The 24112-nt window shown below is 45.4% G+C and overlaps 1 protein-coding gene across 1 annotated transcript in view; it reads left to right on the top strand.

Annotated features, from left to right (window-relative positions):
• The window catches only part of Kcnj6 (potassium voltage-gated channel subfamily J member 6), a 317231-nt gene that overhangs the window by 69817 nt on the left and 223302 nt on the right, over window positions 1-24112 (top strand). Inside the window, exon 2 of the mRNA XM_008853043.2 lies at window positions 16513-16561. Within this exon, the coding sequence (XP_008851265.1) occupies window positions 16531-16561 (31 nt within the window). The 5' untranslated portion in view covers window positions 16513-16530. The remainder of the gene's footprint in view (window positions 1-16512; window positions 16562-24112) is intronic.

Genomic DNA, 24112 nt, shown 5'->3' with positions numbered 1-24112 from the left:
GCTCATCTGTGTAGAGATCGAGAATGAGGAATGGGCATGTGGACTTTGTCTAGATTTGGAAGTTTAGAATCATGGCCATCAAGACCAGAAAAAAATAAGGAGAGGATAAAAGGCATGAGCAGCATGTCCTGGTGGAGGAGCCTCACCACAGGAAGGATCATCAAGCTAGGCGCCACCTCAGGCACAGCAATCCCACCCCATCCTGCGAGGGAACTTGGCCCAGTCAACCCCACAACAACATATGGAATCACCTCAGATGCTCAAAAGGCAAATTATGTGAAAACCAGAAAAGCTGCCAGAAATCATGTTTGGACATCGTGCATCCCGCCCACCCCCATGCCTCTGGCCATGGCTGCCTGACCAATGGAAAAAACAAGCACCATCTGCCTCTGCACCCAGTCCTGGGGAGCACAGAGCCTCAGGAAGGAGTCTCTGCCTTGGGCTCCCTGGATTCTGCTCCAGCCCCCTTCTCTTCTGCCTTCTGCTGTCCTTGGGGACAGGGAGCTGAACAGCTGCTGCCTGTTAGACACAGACGCCCCGGGCTGTGCTTGGCCAATGGCCCACCTTATCGCTCATAACGAGGGAAGTCATGTTGCCTTTCCTAAATGTATATATCCAAAAGCTGGAGTCCCAAGCTTTGTCCACAAGATGGCTGTTATCAGGAATACGGGGTTTTGAGAAAACACACATTTGGCAGAATGGTGGTTCATGGCTCAGCTGTGCCGAGGATCACGTGAACATAACAGGCTTATGCAAGGATTGGTCCACAGGGAGAGAGGATGCCAAGCAGATGTAGACCTCATGACTTCTGCCTTTTTAATTGGAAGTTTGTTGCTGAATTTGTGGGCTCATAAGGAAAGCTGTTTTTCTGCTCCATTTCCTTTCTTGTTTGGTTTGGGGGGCACAGAACTGTTTAAACTCCATCCACAATGCAAATCCATCTTCAGTGACACAGATTCAAATGCTACCATCATCCTCTGCCATCTGATTTTATACAGACAAGTTCTAGGGACTGTGACACAAACAAGGTGGGGGTCATGGAGTCGTCTAAGAGGAGAGAGAAGATTCAAATTAGACTTTAGGAAATGCTAAATCCAGCCCTCTCGTTCCTTCACAGCTCCGGGTGAAGAAAGACACACCCTACTCCAGAACCCTCCCTATAGCTCTTAAAGTGAGGCCAGCCCCAGTCAGGGAGGTAGAAAGAGATAGAGCTCAAAATGAAAGAGAGAGAGAGAGAGAGAGAGAGAGAGAGAGAGAGAGAGAGAGAGAAAGGGATAGAAAACGGGGGAAATACACGTTAGTTTATTTCATTATGATCAGGAAGTATGTTCCATATGATTCCAATTCGTTTGCACTGGTAGGTCTCTGCTATGTATCCAGACATGCAGACCACCTTGTGATATATTCTTCAGGCAGGTTAAAAAGAAGGTACTCTGCTATTGTTGGGCAAGTGCCCGGCAAACACTGATTAGACCCTGTTGGTCACAGAACTGCTGAGTCTCTCTGTCCTTGTTGTGGCTCCAATGACTTAAAAGAGAGGCGTTGGTGCTTTCGACGACACTTGTTTCTGTTTGTATCAGTTCACATATTTTCTATCTCCACTGTCGGATTTTGTTCATCCACTTATGATTGCCGTTTCTTTGGCTGATTGAGCCTTCAATGCTATGTAGTTCTTTCCTTCGTTCTTTGTCTCCTTTTTGCTGTGGTCTATTTTCTACGATAGCACAGCCATGCCTGCTTTATTTTTTAAATTTTCTTGCTTTATTCTTATGTGTATGCGTGTATTGCATGCACGTATGCAAGTGCACCCATGTCATGCAATGTTCACTGAGGACAGAAGAGGGCGTTGGATCCCCTGGAACTGGAGTTATAGACAGTCATCAGCTGCCATGTGGATTTGAACCTGGATCTTCTGCAAGTACAGACACTGCTCTTAACCACTGATCCATCTCTCCAGCCCCATGCCTGCTTTAATCTCTGCCTTTAAATTGGTATATTTAAAACATGTACATTTAATGCAATTATTAGTGTGTGAAGGCTTAGGTATGCCATGTAATTTATAATTTGTTTTATTATTCTGTGTTTTATTTCTCTGAATTTTTGTGGGATGCTTGAAAATATTTTAGAATTCAGTTCTGATTTCTCTACAGTGTTTCTGCATGCTTCCCTTATACCTTCTTGCAGTTGTTTTAAATCTAGCACTATATGTACTAGTGATATTTTATCAACTCAAGGGAAATAGAAACTTAGCTCCCTTTACATCCACCTTCCTTCCACCAATTTGTGATTTCATTGCGTATGCACTGAGAACCAAATCCAACCATGCTAACATTTGTTCAAACATCACCTAGGAAACTGAAGAAGACAAGGAGAATCTTCCTGTTTGTTCAGGTTTTTTCTATCCGTGTCTTTTCTACATATATGATGTTTCAAGATGACTTATTTTATCATTTCCCTTTTCTTTAGGCAACTACTTCTTTTAGACTAAGTCTGCTAATGGCAAATTCTCTGTTTTCTTCATCTGAGACTGCCTTGATTTATCCTTAACCTGAGAAGGAAATTTTTGCTGATTGTATTAGTTAATGCTCCCATTGTTGTACCAAAATACCTGGCAACAAACTTAAGGGGGGAAAGATTTCTTTTGCCCCATGACCCCAGAGGCTCTAGTCCATGCCTGTCATCAGATTGTAGCGGAGCAAAGTAGTTCACACTATGGCACCCAAGAACCAGAAGCAAAAGCAGAGAGTGCTTTCTCTTTCCATCTCTCTTATTACATCCTGGCAGCAAGCTTAGGGGATGTCAGCCCACATTCAGGACAGGTCTCTGGAAATCCCTTCACTGATACACCCAGAGCTGTGATTTATAGTGTCCTAGGTAATCCAATTTAGTTAAAAGTCAAGATCTACCATCACACTAGTATAGAATTCTCTCTCTCTCTCTCTCTCTCTCTCTATCTATCTATCTATCTATCTATCTATCTCATTCATCTTTTCAAGAGTTGAAATTAAGCTATTTCCTTTTGATCCTTGTCATCATTTTTCTAGACTTTTTGGGTTTGGGGAGATTTATGATGTGTTTTTATGTCAATCACTTTGGGTTATCTTGTTTGGGATTCACTGAGCTGTATTTGGGATTCACTCAACCATGTCATGCAATGCCTATGTAGGTCAGAAGAAGGTATCAGATTCCCCTGGAACTGAAGTTCTGGGCAGTTGTTAGCCGCCATGTGGGTGCTGGAAATCAAACATGTGTCTTCTGCAAGGGTAGCCAGTGCTCTTAACCACTGAGCCATCACTCCAGCCTCCACCCAGCCTCTTAAATCTAAGACTCAGTGTTTTCATAAAACATTGAAAATTTACCATTATTTCTTTGAAAGCTTTTTCAGCCCCACCCTCTATCTCCCATCTTCCTGATGCTCTATGCCACAAATGTCACAGCCCCACATGGGCTTAAGCTGTTGATAAATTTTGTAAATCTTCTTTCTGTTGTTCAGATCAAGTAACTTCTCTCCTGAATTCAAGTTTCCTGCTTCTTAACTCTTCTTAATTGTCTTCTCCATTAAGTTTTTATTTCAGTTATTGTAATTTTTAGTTCTAAAATTTCCACTGAGTTCTTCTCTATAACCTCTATTTTCCCCATGACCTATTATTTCTTTGTTGAGACTTTTTCATTGTTTTGCATCCATAATTGTTTTGAATATGATGGCATGCTTTAAAAACCTTCTCTTCAGAGTCTAGAATCTGCTGCAGCCATGCCAGCATTTGTCTTTTCCCATTCACTTTGAACTTTTTGCTTCTTTACATAAGAAGGATTCATTTTCATTCAAACCTAGACACTTTGAATGTTGCAGTGTAAGACTCTGGCACTCATAGGAATTTCATGTCATAACCAATACTTTGAAACTATTCTGATGGGTTAAGAGGGCACCACTTCGTTGGCTCCAAGAGAGGCATCTGTCAGCTGACAGCAGATCCTTGCCACTGCTGGCTGGGGATAAGAGGTCAGGCTTCCCACTGGGCCTCCAGGCTGCCATGTGTACTGAGGGACATCTCATTCCTGCTTCCCATGTGGCCTCTGATCATTCTTTATGGATGTTGCATTGCTATGGCTGAGTAGTGGTAAACATCCTAACTCTAACCGCTCCTAACACTACCCCAGAATCACAGAACACAGTGGACATCTAGATTTTCCACCTGCTCTCTGGGAAATGCCATTGCCCTCTCACAGTCTGGCAAGGCTTGCGATCTAAGTATCTCCTCTGATCTTGGTTTTCAGCATGGGAGCTGTTATCTTCTTGTCTGACTAGGGTAGAGAGTTTATTAGAAAAATACCTCTGTGTTATTAGGTTCCTAATTTCTTGATCCTTTGCCTCAAGACAGCAGAGTCCTACATCCACTGATGTTTCTAAGTTGCTGGCTTCTGCAGTATCCAGTCTGGGTATACAGAACAAAGAGAAAGCCCAGAGAATTCACTCCCATGATGTCCCAGGTCCCTATCTGATCTGCCTTCTTCACTCCACCTGTTAGTCTTCCTGGGTTTGTTTAAAGTACAATGTTCAGAGTTGAGGGTACAGCTCAGCCAGGAAAGTGTTTGTCTTATAAGCATCAGAATGTGAGTTTGATCCCAATAATTCACATTAAGAAGAAAAAAAAAAAGGAGAGTCATAAGCTTATAATTTCAGCGCTGGGGAGGCAGACACAAGCAGATCCTTGGAATTCACTGGTCAGCCAGCCTAGCTTACTTTGGTGAGCTCCAGGACAGTGAGAGACCCTGTCTCAAAAAGAGAGAGATGGCATCTGAGGAATGACATCCAAGGTTGTCCGCTGGCCTCCACATACATGAGTACACATGTGCATGCGTACCCACACATACACATGCAAGCTAAATATTAAGAGTTTGACATCCAGAGTTTTAAAATTGCCCTTAGTGGGAGGAACAGGGAGGAGAGAGAGAGAGAGAGAGAGAGAGAGAGAGAGAGAAACAAAGAAAGCAGAGTGATGTTCCCTCCTTCCCAGGGATCTCTGCTGCTGAGAATCAATTACTGGGCGCTTAGCAATGGAATCACCTTCTCTCCCTGCCCTCCACTACCCAGATGGAGTTCAAGCTGAAAGCACTTGAAAGGGATCACAAGAAAATGATATGCTTTTTACCCATAAATTTTCCTCAATCTTCAGCTCCAGTAACTGTCATATTTGCTCATGGAGAATTTTTCAAAGTATCATTTAAAAACATTCCCCTGACTGTCTTTCATAACTATTGATGCATATGAAAAGTTCAGAAAAGGAATCCTTCCTATACCCCACACTTATGTGCACCAGACTGGCTTCCTGGGTGATTCCAGTAACCAGGGCCCCTGTGACAGCCCATCAGGACTAGTGCTCTGCTTTGAGAACAAGCATCCAAGTACTCCAGGAGGTGACAGAGCCCCAGAGTGGCCTGGCTTGGGATGGTAGCCCCATTGTACTCCACTGTCCATGGGGCTACCTCTACTTAGGTCCCCAGTCAGTGGCACTATTTGGGGAAGTCATAGAATCTTTCAGAACTGTGGCCATGCTGGAGGAAGCACATCACTGAGGGTGGGATTTGAGAATTCATAGCCTCACCCCACTTCCAGCCCACCTTCTCATCTTCCTGTGCTGGAAGACCTGAGTGTTCAGCTTTCTGATCAGGCTGCCTCCTCCTACCATGTCTCCCCCACCATGATGGACCCTTCCCTTCTGGAATCATAAGCCCCAATAAACTCTTTTTCTATAAGTTACCCAGGTCATAGTGTTTTATCACCATAACAGAAAGGTAACACACATTCATGGGCCAAGCTGTGTGAGTCTGTGTTAAAGTACAGGTTTGGGGAGGATTATGATCAATATATCTGATAAGAGATTGGTCTAGTGATGAACAAACATAAGCTATTTAATATTGGGGCACCTAAATGGGACCTCGTGTGTCCTCCCTGAGCACTAAACTCTCATTCACAATGTGTTTGGTCAACTTCCAGGTACTATTTCCAAAGTCCCCCAGTGTAGATGGCTTCTTGGCATATTGATGAATGACTCGTTCCTTCATCCCTAGACTCCAGTAAGATAAACCACAGGCTGATCATTGTCACCCAAATCCCATCAAACAGCTTCTTTTATGGAAGGTGCTGGGCCTGACACAGAGCCCAGAAAGCCTCTGCATGCTGCTAGACGGCCACTGCCCTTTGCCATGCAGGTATCCCTGGTTCCAAGATGCACCTGTTCTAGTTCATTCTCCAGAGTCCCAGGATTCAACTGCCATGCTGAATCTCAGGAGCAACCTGGTAGAAATTTCTCATTCGAATCACCATACTGAACAAATGAATGAATGCAGTTGTTTCTCATTACTGACCAACGAACCTGTTCTCAAAGGGAAATGGAAAATGTCTCTCAGCAGCACAACACAGCCTTGTGGGAAGTCTGACGTTTTCCTGTCAATTGGAATTATTGGCAGAAGTTCAAAGACAGAAAGCATTGAGCACCGAGGTCACCATGCATCTGACTCAGTTCCCTTGCAGAGGACTTCCTAGCCTGGCACAGCATCAGCGGACAAACCAAGCACTCTTGTGAACATTATCCACCTCACCACGGGATTGCCGTGGCTGCTTAAAACACAGCAGCCTGCTGGACTAAGTGGATGTTTTTTAAACATTCCTCATATACCAAAGTAGGTCACCAGGCTAACCTTGCTCTCCTGTCTCATCTGATCACATCCACCAAATTCCTATGATCTTCTACTTCTGATCAAATAAAAGAAATAACTCCGTGTAAACAAAAGCAAAGAAAGCCAGGCTTAGGATTGTTGTTGTTTTTTTTTTTTTTTTTCCTCTGTGGCTCTGAAACTATTCTTGAAAGGACTCTCACAGGTCATGTCTTCATGACTTCCTAAGGCAGAACATCTTCCGCAACTTTTTGGACACATGAACTATAAGCATTCCATGACAGGAAATTAAAGACCGTCAGTGAAACCCTATTCTTCCTGTTCACTCTCCAGTTTTGTTTGGGGAGTTTTTTTCCCTGCCCAATTGTCAGAGCTGTGCATCAGGCTCAGCGTCTAGAAGTTGTTTGATGGGATTTAGGTGACGATGCTCGGCCAGGAGTCTAGGAATGAAGGAACGAGTCACTCATCCATATGCCAAGTAGCCATCTACACTGGGGAATTCTGGGAACAGTACTTGGAAATTGACCAAGCACACTGCAAGTGGAGTGATGGACCCCCCCCACCAGGAAGGACACATGCAGAGCAGAATTTGGATGCTGGCATCCTGGCATCCATGGATTCCAACAGTTTCTAAGCCTTAGTCCCATACCTATTTCTCTTAGTGGAAGTTCATGTGTTCAACACACTTCAAAGAAAGCCCCAGAGCTGATGCTGGAGCCTTCCCTCCTGCCATAAGTTCACACTGACACTCAGGGATGAAGGTCAAGTCAGCAGAAGCATAACTTTGAGTCAGACTGAAACATGCCAGTCCCTTGGGGTGGCAGGTCCCTCCCTCACCTGGTCAACAGCTCATGATGATGACCCCAGAGGGAACCAAGCAGGACAACCAGATGTCACAGACCTTAGAAGGATGCCAGGGCCTGGGGGTAACTCCCTTCCCTTTGGAAAGAAAAGCCATGTCACCAAAAGTACCTTGAACAGTCCACCCAGGAAAGGTCTCAACTCTGCCTTCAAATACCCAACGTTTTCACCCCAAATCATGAAATTTTCAGATCACTCTGCGGGGGGGGGGTCTTTTTTAATTAAATTTCTTTTAACTGCTATATAAAAACACAAAACTATACAGATGAATGGGGTATTACATGATGTTTCAAGATGCGCCTACACTATATAATGTTTAAGTCAGGAAAAACCATCTATCTCCCCCAAACATTATTTCTTTATAGTAAAAACTTCCAAAATGCTCTGACTCCTAGAATGCAGACTTATCACTACCTATTCATGCTGTAGTGCAATAGCTAATCAGCACTCTCTCCCACTGACACATTAGTGAGCCTTGAACTTCAGCAGTGAAAACCAACTTTACACCCTCATAGAAAATGCTTCATTCCTCAAAACCCCAAGCTGCTCACCGCATCCCCTGTCACCAGACATCTCACGTGGTTCACCAAGCATACCAAGGAGCTTTCCCAGGCTCTGACCTCTGTCTCCTTTGTCTTCCCATAGCCTCCACATCCCACCTCCCACCTCAACCTGCCTCCTGAGCCACTCAGCCTGGCCTTGTGGCCCTCCAAGTCACAGCTGTTTGTCTTCCACACCCACCCCCGCCTCCCTGTCACACTGGTTTCCATCCATCCTCCCCCTGCAGTTCCCTAGCACTCGGCTTCCTGTTCCTGACCTATCAAAGCTGGTCCATCTAGGAAAGCTGCCCTGGTTCTGTGAACGAGGACTTTGTTCTCGGCCGTTTCCTCATTCTCTCCCCATCATCTTTCCGTCCAGCCACTGCCCCTCAGCCCAGGGTACGACAGTTACTGGTGGTCCCCCTCACATTCCGGCTCAGAAGGACGCCCCCGGAGGTGTAGTCTCCAACCCCTCATCGCACACCTGCTGTTGTGTGGTACATACCTTGTGCAAACCAATGCAGATTTCAGTAGCGGATGGATGTGGGAAAGACCTGGGACTCAAATCCCCACCACTGTAGTTCTAATGACCAGCATCTTCAGGGCCCGCCACCAGCTCTTAAGGCTCAGGGAACAGCGCCATGAACACAGATACAAAGGAAGTCTTCTTCAGTCTGACACCCAGCTCTGTTTCTTACCAGCTGTGTGACATGAGGTATCTTGCTGAACCACCCTACGTTTCAGTTTCTCCTTTTATTCAAAGTGGGGATAACTGTACCTATTTCATGGGGTTCTTGGAAGACTTAAATGAGACAGTCTACTGAGCAGCAATGTGGTAGCCGACTCTAATTGGTGCAGAACAAACAGTAGTTGCTGTGTTTATACACTTTTATATTTTATATGTATTTTATTTTTATTTTATGTGTGTGTGTGTGTTTTGCCTGCATGTATGTGTGTGAAATGCCTGCAGAGGCCAGAAAAGGGCATCATATCCCCTGGAACTGGAGTTACAGATGGTTGTGAGCCACCATGTGGGTGCTGGGAACTGAACCCAGGTCCTGCAAGAGCATTTATGTGTGTGTGTGTGTTTTGCCTGCATGTATGTGTGTGAAATGCCTGCAGAGGCCAGAAAAGGGCATCATATCCCCTGGAACTGGAGTTACAGATGGTTGTGAGCCACCATGTGGGTGCTGGGAACTGAACCCAGGTCCTCTGCAAGAGCAGCCAGTACTTTTAACTGCTGAGTCATCTCTCCAGCCTCCATTTGATATATTTTCATATTTACATTTTTGTGTGGCTTTTCCTGGGGAGACACAAACATCTGTTCACCCCAGAAGGGGCACTGACAGTAAACAGACAATCCTCTGACGTCTAGTTGATGAACCCACAGACTTATCGGGCTTACGTACAGGAGCATGGGGCAGGGGCAACTCTAAGAATGGCAACCACGTCCCAAAAGCCCAACCCGGCATGAGTGATGACTTGTAATAACTGCATTTCTGCAGCTTCTGCACAACTTGCAGGCAGCGCACTCCCCCCCCCACAATTGTTTACTGATTGCATAACCTCAGGGAGGGGCTTCATGAGTCTTAGAACTTCCTGAGCTTTTTAGATTTCTGAGCCTCCCTCCAGGAAGGAGTGTTTCCACTCAGATGAAATAACTATGCAGGAATGTAATTTTATCCTTTTATAGTCTACAACACATTTACATTGACCGTAAACCACACTAGCATGCTGGCCACCCATTTCCATGAGTTTCGCACTAGGTGAAAAGCAAATTCGTGGTTCTCAAAAATCTTCCAGGCTGCATTTTCCAAGAGCAACTCAAGGCCATAGAAACGACACCCAACTGAGTCAATATGTGAACATTGGGCCTGGTCCATGTGTATCAGTCCTTAAGTGTTCTGCATGGCTTCAGATCAGAAGAAGACAGGGGGAGAGGCCAGGGGACACATCAGGGCCCCAAAGACCATAGTGGGAGGCTTAGCCTCGGGATGAGGGCCTTTTAGAGACATGGGAGCTCATAAAATGGTACTATCATCTCCTGCTTTGCTAAGTGCTCTTTGTATGGTTTGTGAAAAGACATGATGACAGTTTTCAGTGAATGTGAGCACATAGTTTAGAGAGATAAAAATACCTGAGATGCAAATTTGAGTGGTTTGAAATAATATCAAGCCCAGTGAGTTTCTCCTGCTTCTGGGCAGCAGCAGTGGGCCTAGCTCTGACTCTATCTACCAGCTTCTGTCTTGGGTCTGAGGGATGCTGTGGAGCAGGGAAAGCCTCCTCACCTTCTGAGAGCTCTGTTCCCTGAATCCATCAATCCAATCTCTCTCTCTTCCTCCCCCTTCTTTCTCTCTCTTTCTCTTTCCCTCCTTCCTCCCTCCTCCCTCCCCCCTCCTTCCCTCCTTTCTCTCTCTCTGTCTCTCTGTCTCTGTCACCTCTCTCTCTCTCTCTCTCTCTCTCTCTCTCTCTCTCTCTCTCACACACACACACACACACACACAGTGCTTTACCACCCTCAGGTCTGAGCTAGCCAGGCTCTGTCATAACCCCATCTGTGCTTGTAGATGATCTCAAAGAAATATGTCTCTGAACAGTCCCAATAGAAAACCACAATTTCCTTACCTGAATGATAAATGAGTAGAAAGATGAGTAGAAATCTCTCTCTTTCTCTCTCTCTCTCTCTCTCTCTCTCTATCTCTCTCTCTCTCTCTCACACACACACACACACACACACACAAACACACACACCAAGCAACTGCTGAGTCTTTGTTGACATCCCAGGAGCACAGGAGTGGCAGAAAGAATCCAGTCAGACAGAACATTAAATAAATACTCATTACCCATGAGACAGTGCTCCAGCCAGGAGACTGACAAGATGGTAAGATTTCCTTCACTATCTGTGACATTTTGGTTTAAACACATCATCCTGTTTCAGCCTGACCATAATGTCTCTCTTACTCCACTATAAGAGGCTGCCCTCGGAGCAAGAACCTAGTGTTTTGGTGGCAGGTAAGGGAATCTGGGTGAGTGGTGTGGTCAGGCTCTTGATGAGTTCACCCTGAGGAACTGGCAAACTTGGGCCTTCTTAGCTCCAGGGAAGACTGTTATGTTATTTTGGCACAAATACCAGAAGTCAGTATTTGTTCTCAGATTTTAAAAACAGCCATATAAACCCTCAACCTCCACACAGAAGCTGAGGGGAATCGGGATAAGCAATGCAGGGGAACACAACTCCTGAGTGTGTTTACACTCACTGTCTAGTGCTCTTCACAGCAGGCCCTGAGAGGAGAGCATTCATAAGCCCTGTGTCCCCACTTCACACACAATGCAGAAACTGCTGGTTAATTGGTAAAAGGCTGCGTGGTCAAGCTGGACGGAAGCCACCTCTCTCCAGCCTTCCAAACTCCCCTATGGGCATTTTCCCAAGCACACATACTCACGCTGTCTTCTCAGCCCATGCCGGACACACTGGAAATAACAACAGTCATTTTCAAGTCAAAGTAAACACTTCTCTAGATCAAGAAGATTCTTGCTCCCCTGATGTTCTATCTAGATGACCTCTAACACAGAGGCCTTGGCTCCCCACGAAAAGACAGTGCACATGGACATCCGTGATGCAGATACATGTTATTTCTTTGTTCATCTTAAAGCACCACCAGTATCACACTCTGAAGAAAGGCGCAGTCAGCCAGCCCCTTCCTTGGCCTCGGTGTGGGCTGAGCAGGGTCAGAGCTCAGCAAACCATGCTCACAACCGTCAGTAACTCCAGCTCCAGGGGATCTAATGCCTTCTTCTGGACTCCACAGAAAACCACACATGTGTATATGGACACAGACATACAGACACACACACACACACACACACACACACAAATATTTTTTTTACTCCTGTGACATAAAAAATAAAACCTGCATTTAGGGGGTACCACATAATGACTCACTTCCTGTATACACTACATATCATTCTCCGTAATGAAAACACAGCCTCCTTCTAGATTTGCAAAGCATTCAGTAGTTCACTGTGCCCAGCACTAGACACCAGAACTTCTCTGAGCAGTGCAAGAGACTGAGGCTAAAAAGAAACCTGTTCGGGATTGTAGGGATTTCAGTGGACCGGGCTTTGGGTCTACCACACACAGCTTCCCCAGTGTGATGGATGTCGGCAGGCAGGAGTTTCCCAGAAGGCTTTTGGGGAGTGGCATGTGGCTCTTCCAAAAGTTCAGGACATTGCTCTCATACCAAAGTATTCACTATGACATGGACACTATGTCAGCACATGGATGTACTGTGCATGAACGCAGTATTCAAAAACAGAACCCAGAAGGATGGTCTAAAAGAATGGAGAAAGCGCAGAGACACGGCAGTGTCTGCCTTAATTCAGGAGGAGGGGAGAAGGGCGAGCAGAATCGGGGTGTCTAGACAGTACAGAGTGCACGCCAAGGCAGGAGGGTACCAAACAGCCCTGAGTTGCAGGATGCAGCCAGTGTGCAAATGGAGTTGCAGAGCAGAGCAGCTTTACCCAGAAATAAAGGATTTTGAGCAAGGCATCTGTATTAGTTACCTTTCTTGTCACTGTAACAAATACCCACCAACTTAAAGGAAGAAGGATTTATAGTTCCAGGAAATACGGTCCGTCATGGCAGGAAGGCACTTCTGTAGAGGCTGTTTATGGCAACCAGGGGAGCTTAAAGCACAACTTGTTATATCACAGCAGTGGACAGAAAGCAAAGAGGTAGACTGGAAGCAGGGCTGGCCTATAACCTTACAGTCCTGCCCCTCTAAGGCCCTATGTCCACCAGCTAAGCCCATGCCCAACGTTCCACAATCTCCCAAAATTGCACCACCAGCTGAGGATCAGGTGTTCAAATGCATGAGCCTGTGGGGGACAGTTCACATCCAACAGGGTGGCTAGGCCAGGTCTGTGTTTACGGTGGATCCCCAGGGGGTGATTCAAGACCATCCTGTGGTGGTGTGATGCCCAGGTAGGCAGAGGCAGAGAAGGTAGCTCTGAGCAGTGGGAAGATCAGATACAAGATAAGATACCAGGGGTGGGGGAGAAAGTGGCCCAGAAGCTCACTGCAAATCCCTCTCCTGGCACAGCACACTCCCCTGGGCTTTGGTTTCATCAGCGACATCACTGTGGGATTTGATCATCTCTAACAGAACGTCTTCCAGCTTCGCTAGGCTGTATTTCAGAATCTCTTCCCTGTAACGCAAAATCCAACAACCAGTAAGTTTACTATGGAGGGAACTCTTGGCTTCGAATATGGACTTTCTTGAGACCAAGAATGGAATGTGAATGCTTTATCGGGTCCACACGCTGTGTAATTGCAAACATCAACTCTCTGATAATGAGGGAAGGCCATAAGGAGTTTAAAGACAGCCAATGGAGTGAGTAAGCCACTTATCCAAATCCATATGCCATGATTTCCACTATAAGTTATGCTATAGATGAGTCAGTCCAAGACAGCTAAATTTAGGGTTTTTAAGGACCCCCCCCCCCTTAGTGTCAGAGCTTTAACTACAGAGAGGAGGAAAACACAGATACAAATAGGATTTGGTATCTCTAAGATGAGATAGCCACTACATTAAAGGAAAAGCCGCAACCCACACATAAGAAAAACATGACAGAATTCTGGAGTAAGAAGAGATGAGGGAGGGTCACAGGGAAGAAGACAGTGAACTCAAGGGACTGTTTACAGACAGAATGCCTGGAATCTAGGTGCCTGTGTTATGGAGGAAGTCTCACGCCTTGGGGGAGGGGCATGTCAAAGGGGACAGCAATCCACATGAGGCTTGAAGGCACTTGGAGTCAGCAAAGAAAGGGAGGACCAAGTCACAGGTGTAGGTACAAGCTACACACACACAGGTTCCACACACACACAGGTCCACACACACACAGGTGTAGGTACAAGCATGGGGAGCTGAGGGCAGTGCAGAAGAGCTGAGCCGAGCGAGGTGTGAAGTCGAGCCTCAGTGGCAGAGGAGGCTTCTGCAGGCCAAGGACTGAGGTCCCTAACTCCCTGCCATGGAAAGGCCATCAGGCCTGAATTGCCGCTACCCACTGAGGTCTGCCAGTCTTTGAAGCAGGCACTGTGTACTGGCCCACAACACACTATTTCTCAGTGCCTCTACATAAGCTATGGTGGGTTAGGTGTCCTGGGTCAATCCTCAGCTTAAATAGGAGGCAGTGTCTTACACCCAGCATTATGAATGCAGGTATATGAGGATCAAGAATATTGTTACTACTCAGTCAAAACACACCCTTCAGTTGGGGAACAGCGCTGCCTGAAGGGTAAATAATGCTTCTGCTAACAGTGCTGCAACACCTGATCTACCCCGATCTGTCAGCTCAGGTGCTAGCCGAGCAGCTGCGATGTGCTCAGCATCCTACGAGACTGTGGGGAGACAGAAACCCTGAGTTTCTAAGAACACAAATGTCGACAGTGAAGGAAGGAGCTGAACACCGCAGCATGAAGCCAAGAGTCAGCAACGCAACAGTGGTACATGACAGAGACTGTGCTCACAAGCCAAAGGCCAAACAATAAACAGTATAAAATAACAATGCACCAGGTTCCAGCATCTCTATCAAAGACGGACCGTCAGGCACACATGTCATGGGCAAACTGGCATGCATGGATGGGAAAGGCAGCTAAACATGCCACTAAATACAGTCTTCATGTGGGATAATAGAACAGCATATGGGTGTTGTCACTGTGCTTTGTAAAATAGAAAAAAGTAAGTGAATAAGTTAATAGGAAAGAAATAAATTCCGGTAAACAAATTAAATGGGGATTTTCTACTTAAGCAAGTTCTGTGCCCCAGGATGAAAGCCATGAAGTCAGTAAATGATGGTGAATTCTGCTTTTACTGGCACAGCACCATGTGTTCTTGGTGTTCAGTGACATGGTGGCTTAGGGCATCCCACATATTGTGCTGATATTTATATCCATGGAAAGGAGATTGTATTTCCATGTCTGCAAATAGCTACAGAAACGGGGCTAGAGAGCTGGGGAGATAGTTCCGGGGGTAACGTGCTTACTGTACAAGCTTGATGACCTGAGTTTGAATGTCCAGAACCCACGTAAAGCCAGGCATGGTAACCCCAGCTTCACTGCAGGGAGATGGGAGGTGGAAAAGGAGAATCCCCAGAGGCCCACAGGTCAGCTAGCCTGGTATAGGCAGCAGTAAGCAACATGAAGACTTGGTCTCGGGCTGCAGTGATGGCTCAGCTGTTAAGTGTACTAGCTGTTCTTGCAGAAGACCTGGGTTCGAATCCCAGCACCTACACAGTGGCTAACAACCAACCATAACTCCAGTTCCAAGGGATCTGACGCCCTCTTATGTCTTCCCTGGGCACTACACAAGCACACTAACACACTTATACACATAAAATAAAATAAATAAATCAAAACAAATTTTTTAAGGCTCAAACAAGGCAGAAGGGGAGCACTGACATGTGAGTTGTCCTCTAAATTCCACACTCACACTATGGCACACATTTGCCCACACATGTGCATGCACAGGCTTCACATACACATAGCATGCACAGGCATGCACACACACACACACACACACACACACACACACAGGAAAGAGAAGAGAAAGCTGCTGGTGGGAATTTTTCCATGATTTTCTTCTGGGATGATGTAATGAGAAAACTTTATTTTCAGATGTATAAGTTTTAGTATTTGGTAATGAACATGTATTAGTTTCACAACCAGAAGAACAAAGCTACAAAAGGGTAAAGTCAGTGTGATCAGTGCTTTACTTAATGCTCATGTTAGGAACCAAAAAAGTAAAGGAAGCCCAGAGCACTTTGAAGAAACAGACAAGAGCTCCTCAGTAGAGACGACTGTTAATTCTCAACAGCTCTAAAGTCTCTTTTTAATTAGGGAAAATTCAATCTCTGTGTGGATCCGCTTGACTCTTGGATTCAGTGGGTTATAACCTATATCTGTTTGAAACAAAATGTTTTCAGCTCAAAATAGATAAGGTTAAGAGACCCATCAAACATTATGACTTTGAAAAAAAAATCTCCAAAGGAACCCAAAAAGTAAGACAAAGGAAGATATATAAAATCTATTCAGTTTGGGGGACCAAATGATACAGAAATATCAGTTCCAAAAATTTAAAAAGGCTTCAACAAGGGAAAATGGAGAGCGTCAAAGCTCCGGTGTCAAAGAGGTTTTGAAAACTGGTCGTGCGTCACCAATTATATATATATCCAAGATCAGTGTGACAGACGCTCACTGCCAAGAGCAATGCGAAGGTTTGAAATGCCCTAAAAAGTCTCTCTTCAGTGACTGCCTGGTAATACTTTGACAATGTAACTGACCTAGGAAAAATCAAAAGAGATGTGGCTACAACTGACCCCTCACTTGATTCATATATAAGACACACCATATATAATCACCTTTTCTTCTCCCTTCCAGGAAAAGCACAAAGAAGGAATGACCATGGCCAAGTTAACTGAATCCATGAGTGAGTAACCTGAAATCTATTATTTATTTCTGGTTTTGAAAGGAGAAATGCAAAGTCATGCAAAGACCAGATTCTGCTGTGTTTTCCTGGTTTGCCCTTGTTCTTCATTCCTGGGATAGCCAAGGTCTGTTTGATATAGAACATTTCACTGTGTTGATAATAGCTTATGCAGTATTGAAGATTCATCTTGTTTGTGATCAAGTTCTGGACTAAAAGAGTTGCCCAAAGTCTGGAGCTGAAAGATGGAAATGGGTTTATTCTGTTACTGATTTGGGGATGGGAAGCCACAATAAGTTCAGCCTGACTGGTAGAGCTTTAGCCCAAGTTGGCTGCAGTTTGAAGTGTGACTTTCCCTCAGGCTGGATGATGTGAAAAGAAGAGAGAGTACTGAATCACAGTCAGACCTCTCAGGTATAATTCAGAATTTTCAGACAGAGCTACTGAAAGCACAGTACACAAACTATAAACAACTTGCAGTGATTTTCTTTTCGAATAGATCTATGTCATAATGCTCTAAGCTCTTAAGCTAAATAAATAGAATCCACATCGCATCTTTAAGAAGAAAGGGGAATTAATTATAATAAATCATTCTGCAAATGAGAAATGTAATTTCCTCTTTTGAAATTCAAACATTAAAGACCATGAAGTCCCCTGTTTCCTTTTAAAATATACAGCGCTCCTGGTAACAGATGTCATATGAAAAGTTCCAGAGGACTCACACACATATCTGCATTATCATCAGGGCTATGAACCTGTGGTTATTTCGCAAATCGGATGACTACTATATACAAGTTTCCTCTTGGCAGATTCAAGTCTCTTTATGTGTATGAGTGTTCCACTACATATGTAAGTGTACCTGTCCATGCAGTGTCCATGGATATCAAAAGAAGGGTCATATCCCCTGGAACAGGAGTTATGGATGGTTGTTAGCTGCCATGTATATTCTAGGAACTGAACCTGGGTCCTCCCCAAGAACAGTCAATGCTCTTAACCACTGAGCTATCTCTTCAGCCCCAGATTTTAAAAATCTTTATACCCAATACCTGCCCTCCCCTAGACAAGGTAATATCAAAAAAAAATCTTTATATTGCATTCATTTAACACCTGACCCCAAACCTAAGTTCAAATAAGTCCTAAGGCCTCGCTAATTTCATCATGTAACCAATGACTCAGAACAGGTAAGGCACAAGCCCCCTGGGTGCTAGTCTGCTGGTCATTTCTATACCATCCTCTACCTGCTAACTGCTTCGTCCTTTTCTATCTGTGATCTTGTAGACTGAGAAATGTTAACATTTACCACTTGGTTTGAAGCACTCCACGGTGGGTCTTTATAAGTAAAAGTATCTCAAAGTCATACAGTGTATGTATACAGACCCGACCTGAAACAGAATCCCATCCCTATGTGTCGTTCATTTTCTTTTTGTTTGGTTTGGTTTTGAGACCTTTTCTCAGTCTGTAACCCAGGTTGGCCTGGAACTCATGGAGATCCTCATGACTCGTTCTCTTGTGATTACAGACATGAGCCACCATGCCCATCCCACAGTTCTTCTGCGTGCTAAAGACAGTAACAGCCTAGAACCTGACATCACTGTCTGTGAATTCAGTCTTGAGTGTACGGGTGAATTAAGCCAGTTAGTGATGCACATGAGTTTTGAGACTAAACATTTTCACAAGGCTTCTGTTATAAATATGTACTCTAGAGCAATGCATATTATTTTTACTCTTCTAACTGAATTGTAAAATATTACAGGCTTTGTTCTGGTCAATATTTCTGATGAAAGCATTTTAATGGTCCTATTGGATTTAGAATTTAATTTAATTTTTCTATTGGATTTAGAATTCTTCACTTGGCTGCTGTGAAGTTGGTTTCAGTTTTCACACCTGTCTCTGCTATTTTTTTCTAATGGCTTTGGTGTCTGGTTCCTGGGCCTCAGGAAAACCCAATCAGGATTGAATTCTGAATCCTTGAGTAGAAGAAAGGGAATAAGCCATTCTTCTAAATTGGTTTGCCTTGGGAGCGGCACGGGGCAGGGGGAGAGTCACATAAATATGCTCAATGTATGAGGAAATTTAAAGTTTGAGAGCAGACTTTGGCATCATACCCAATGTGTCAGCCACTGATTCTTAGAAAGAAAAGAATTTTAGGAAGTATAGCAGAGATGCTGTAACTAACGTGGTTGTCATGGAATAGAATCATGGGGTCAACCCTAATAAATATGCTATTAAAAATTAAATTCATGAATAATGAAATTCCATATTTACTCTATATAATAAATTTATAAGGAAATAGATGCTTCATTATAAAAGGAGACTCTAATCAGCAAGTTGAGGAGAGAATAAACATCACAGTCACTACAGCATAAAATACATGGGAACATCTTATCCGTGGCCGCCAGAGAGAAGGGACACGAACAGAATCACGGATACCCAGGACACAGTGCTCTGAAATGGCTTTCAGAGCTGGTAAACACCTCACTTGATGCACTGCCAAACAGAAGCCATCTGGTTACCAGAACATCTCTATGTTTAACCAGATCTGATAGCAGTATTCCTCTACAACTGCTGGTCTAAATGCTGTCAAGGGCTCAGCAACTCAGCCCTCAGCCCTCCATCTTCCCATTCCATGCCATCAGCCTCAAATAACTCAGCTGCAGCCATCTTTTCTAAAGGACACTCTTTAGACTGTGAGACATAAAAATATGGATAGATTTCTATGTGTCCAATTAAAAGCAACTGTATTTAATCAAGATGATGCTTTAAAATGTTTTATATTTCCTTTGAAGGTAAGGAGGGGCATAGTAGAGAAAATATAAACCTAGAATGAAAGAAAACATGATTCAGAGGACACAGCACAGACACGCCTAAGAAAAATGTATGACCGAATCACAAGGAACATAGACAAAGTAAACAGGCAGAAAAGGGAGAGGTGATAGGAAACCCACTAGCATAAAGAGGGTATTGGGGACTAAAGATTAGCACAGGCACAGACCGTTAAGTGGCTGCTGACTTGCAACCTTCCAAAGGCTATTGATTTTTTTAGATTGTGTCCTTTGAAATTGTAATCTCTGTTCGCATCTTTGAAATGGATATTTTCCTACTTAGACTATCAGAAGCCCTGTTTAAATGGAGCAACCAGAAATCCCACAGTAGAGGAAGTTACTCTGAGCTGGACGTTTGGATACCGCAGACTTTACTAGCCACCCACTGAATAAAATTGAACTGAAAGGTGGGACCCAGTACAGCCAAACACTGTCTATAAATAGGCACACAAGGATTCAGTCTGTACTGTCATCAGAGGCGGCACAGGGGCAGGCATGTTCTGACCTGAGCTCTTAAAGCAAAGCCAGAGGATGAGAAATTAGAGGTGTCTGGGGCTGTGCAAATAGCCTGGGGCCCCGGGAATCATGATCCGCACCTCTGTCGGCTGGGCTGTCCATTGCCTACTGCTGGGTTCCCTGTCCCTGGACCTCTGGGCTCCTGGGAATGCGTCGGGAAGCCCCATCACAGGGGACAATCCATGGTGTGGACTGTAACCAGGAATCTGAGTCTGTGTATGGCAATGGACTTGCAAGGGTGGATCAGGATAGGAACTTGGAGCAATGCTGTCTCCAGGCTGCACAGCCCCCTCCAGAGGCCTCCCTGTGGCTCTGTGCTTGTGTTTGGATCACACTTCTGCCTCCTCCCCGCCCCCTTCTTCAGGACAGCACCTCAGTAGCTAGAGGTCTCCTAAGCAACATGCAGTGGTCCCTACAGATGGAGTTCATCTCCTGCTGCTCTCTGCTCCATCTCGCCAGCCTCCCTCTGGCATGTGGCTTTTCCTTTCCCAACCAGAGCATTCCTGTGGTCACCCTCACAGTCATTCTGCCCTGCATGTGCGGCCCACCATGACATCACGATCATGACCCATACTCTTGGAGATGGGAAGAAATACTCGGCATCATTTTGAAATAATGAAGAGCAGCGGCCTTGTTCTTAGAAACTTGAGATGCAATCTTCATCCAGTCAGGGAGAAGGGAGCAGGTTCAGAGCCTGGGCCTGTCCTGCAGGCAGTCTGAGCTCTCCCCTGTGTGCACTGAACTGGAGGGAAGCCCTCCTCTGATTACAGAACAGCTCAAATTAGCACAGGTTTGAAATTTTCTCCTGTCAAATGAAATGAGAACCAATTACAATCACCACACATCACATTAGCTTTATTAAAACAAAGTGGCCTTTAATCATTTATTCACTCTTTCAAAGCGGCTGGTGTAACTCTAGCATTATATTAAGGCAGGAAGATGGGATTCTTGCACGCATCTCGTGCAGTCTTTGGAAAATTAAGAGCTACAATGCAGGGAACACATCTTACAGAGGTAACCTGGTGGGTCACTGCAGGTGGCACACCCAGGCCTGCAGTACTCTCCTTTCAGACCCCAGCTTGCTCCTGGCCCCAAAGGTCAGCAAACAGATGAGCAGACTTCTGCCAGGCCACCGAGGAGAGTGTGAGTGTTTCAGTACAGGACAAATGGCAGAGAGAAGTCAGAGATGGGAAAACGCAGCTATCAGAAGAGCCCCAACCATAGACGAATGGTCAGATCATAAAAGGACTGCCTAGCTTGGAATCTTTCTGTGGGAAGCACTTAAGGGTTTTAAACAGGTTAGCATTTTAGAATGATTCCATTAATGCATCTTGAGGCGGGTTGAATGCAAGGAGAGAGAAGCCTCCCAGAACCGAGAACTGGTAGGGAAGCTAAGAAACTGGATCTAACACAAGGGTCTAAAATGCACTAAAGGAGGTGGTGGCCAGCCTCAGCGGTGAAAAGAAAGGAGGCGCTAGGGAGAGCGCGTCAGGCCTAGTGCTTAGGGGAATAGCCAGGCCAGAGTGGGGCTGGGAGTGCAGGCGGCTGCTGTGAACGAGACAAGTTGATAGGTGGGTTTGAGTGTGAATGCAGAGAATTTAAGGTGTGCAATTTAAGGTGTCCAGGGTTGTTCTTACCACTCAGTCAGCAAGCCTTCAGGGAAGAGCCCGCCCCCTCCTGTGTAAGGGGCAGACCTCAGTGTGCCAGCAAGAGGAGGCCACCTACCGCTAAGATAAGGAAAACACAGGGGTGCTGCGCCAGGCCCACTGGAGGGCAGGTTTTAAAAGGCACCTTCTCCCCCAAGTGCAACTTTAAATACCGAAACCCACTCCAGGCTCTGGCTCAGAGAGCTACAGCCCCATCAAAAAGCACCTGGACTTCAATTCATCTCTCCTGACTTCTCACTTCCTTCTACTACACACAGACCACTGCTTCCGGGAAGTTCATTTCCTGCAGGGACAACAACTCTTCTGGTCCCGTCAGGGTGACTGACTAGCACAAGCTCTCGCTCCTGTCTGGCTCACCAAACTCTACTACCAGAGTCTGGAATCTGAGGTCACCCAGCTTGTCACTATATACGATCACTATGTACGAAAGGACAGCACTTCACAGCGCTCCTCCCTGCTCGCTCTTCCGCTCTTTCTGTCCCTCCAGGTTCCTAGAGCTTTAGTGGGGGAGGCGGTGGTGGTGGTGGTAGTGGCGGTGGTGGTGGTGGTATGGGACTAGGCACTCAGACTCTTATCTCAACATTTTGAGCAGTTTTGCATCTCCCCGTTGATTGCTGCCCACTGCAAAAAAGAAGCTTCTCTGAACCAGGCTGAGAGCAGCCCAGGTCTATGGGTCTAAGCATGAATATTGATAAGACGATGTGACAGCACAGCCATTTGACAAGAACATTCACAGCACCTGTGTTATCTGCATAAGGTCTGCACAAGATCAAGCCAACTAAGCTGTCAGTGCAGATGGTGCAGATGGTCTCCAGGCCCCACCCCTTACTCAAGAGCTACTGGCAGCTGATAGCTGCTGGGGAAAGGGAGAATCATTCTTATTTTCTTGGTCTTTTTTAAACAGGGCCTCCTGTATCCCCAACTGTCCTGGAACTCACTTAGACCAGGCAGGTCTCAATCTTCTGTTTAATATTTTATTATTTTTATTTTATGCGTATGAGTATATTGCCTACAGGTATGTAAGTGCACCCATGTCATGCAATGCCCACAGAGGACAGACAAGGGCATCGATACCCTGGAACTGGAGTTATAAATGATTTTTAGTCACCATGTGGGTGCTGGGAACCGAACCCAGAGCCTCTGCAAGAGCAGCCAGTGCTCTTAACCACAGAGCCATCTCTCCACGCCCCTAGTCTTACTGGGCATGGTGGCACACACCCTTAAAATCCCAGCACTCAGGAGGCAGAGCCAGGCAGATCTCTGTAACATTGAGACTAGGGGGCTGGAGACATGGCGCAGCAGTTAAAACACTGGCTGCTCTTGCAGAGGACCTGGATTTGGTTCTGACACCTTTTCCTCGTCTCTCGAGATGGGAATTCTGCTGTTTCTGTGGTTCTATCTTCTCTACTCATGACTGAGGTCCTTCACCCCAACGCCAGCTCTGAATGAGAAAATAGGTCCTACCCTGGACATCCTGAGAACTAGCTGGCATTTAAAGAATATTCCTAGTAGAGACGGAGATGGCTCAGTTGGTGAAGTGCTTGTAGCACAAACTGGAGTGTGCTGGATAGCTTTAGTGTCAACTTGACACACTGGGTTGAGCAAACCTCAACTTGGGAATGGCCTCCATTGGACTGGCCGTGGCCATGTCTGTGAGGCATGTTCTTGATTGTTGAGTGGTGTGGGAAGGCCCAGTCCACTGTGGGTGGTGCCATCCCTGGGCAGGTGGTCCTGTGTTGTATATGAAAGCAGGCTGAGCAGGGGCCAGGGAAGCAAGCCAGTGAGCAGTGTTCCTCCATGGCCTGTGCTCCAGCTCCTCCCTCCAGGTTCCTGCCCTGAGTTCCTACCTTGGGCTCCTGGATGAACTGTGACCTGGGAGATGTAAGCTAAATAAACCTTTTCTTCCCCAAGTTGGTAGTGGTCAGAGTGTTTTGTCACAGCAATGAGGAAACAAACTAGGACATGGAGGACTTGAGTTTGGATGTAAAAGAAGGGCATGATGGCTTGTAATACCAGTGCTGAGGGAATAGAGACAGGCAGATCCGAGTCTTGTCACTAGCCCAGTCTACTTGAAAAGTTCCAGGCCAGTAAGAGAGTCTGCCTCAAAGAAAGGTGGACATCATTTGAGGAACAACACTTGAGGTTACCTCTACAGACACATGTACCCTGCCCCCAGAAAACACACGTGTGTACCTGCATACATATGAATATATACACACTCACACAGACTTAGAGGATACAACTTGCAGAAATGCACAGGATGCACAAAACAGCAAAATCAACAAGTAAATTTTGGTTTTATTGTGCCTAACATTTTTGTAGGTCATTACTGGTCTTCATTCAAAGAGAAGTAAGGTAGATTTGTTTCCTTGAGTTTCTTTCTTTTCCTTTTGGATCTTGGAAATCACAAGAACTCATACCTGCTGAAAAAATGTCTAGGAGATGACAAACTCACTCTCTGACCCCCCATGCCCTCTACCTAGTGCTAAGAAAAGCAGGCTTGGGATTTCAGGACTTGGGCACCATTGACATTTGCAGGCTGGCTAACT

This window comes from Nannospalax galili, unplaced genomic scaffold, assembly GCF_000622305.1.
Source record: "Nannospalax galili isolate Female #2095 unplaced genomic scaffold, S.galili_v1.0 scaffold447, whole genome shotgun sequence".
Lineage (NCBI taxonomy): Eukaryota > Metazoa > Chordata > Mammalia > Rodentia > Spalacidae > Nannospalax > Nannospalax galili.
Note: the sequence above shows the minus strand (reverse complement) of the source record. Positions and strands in the feature narration are given on the sequence as shown.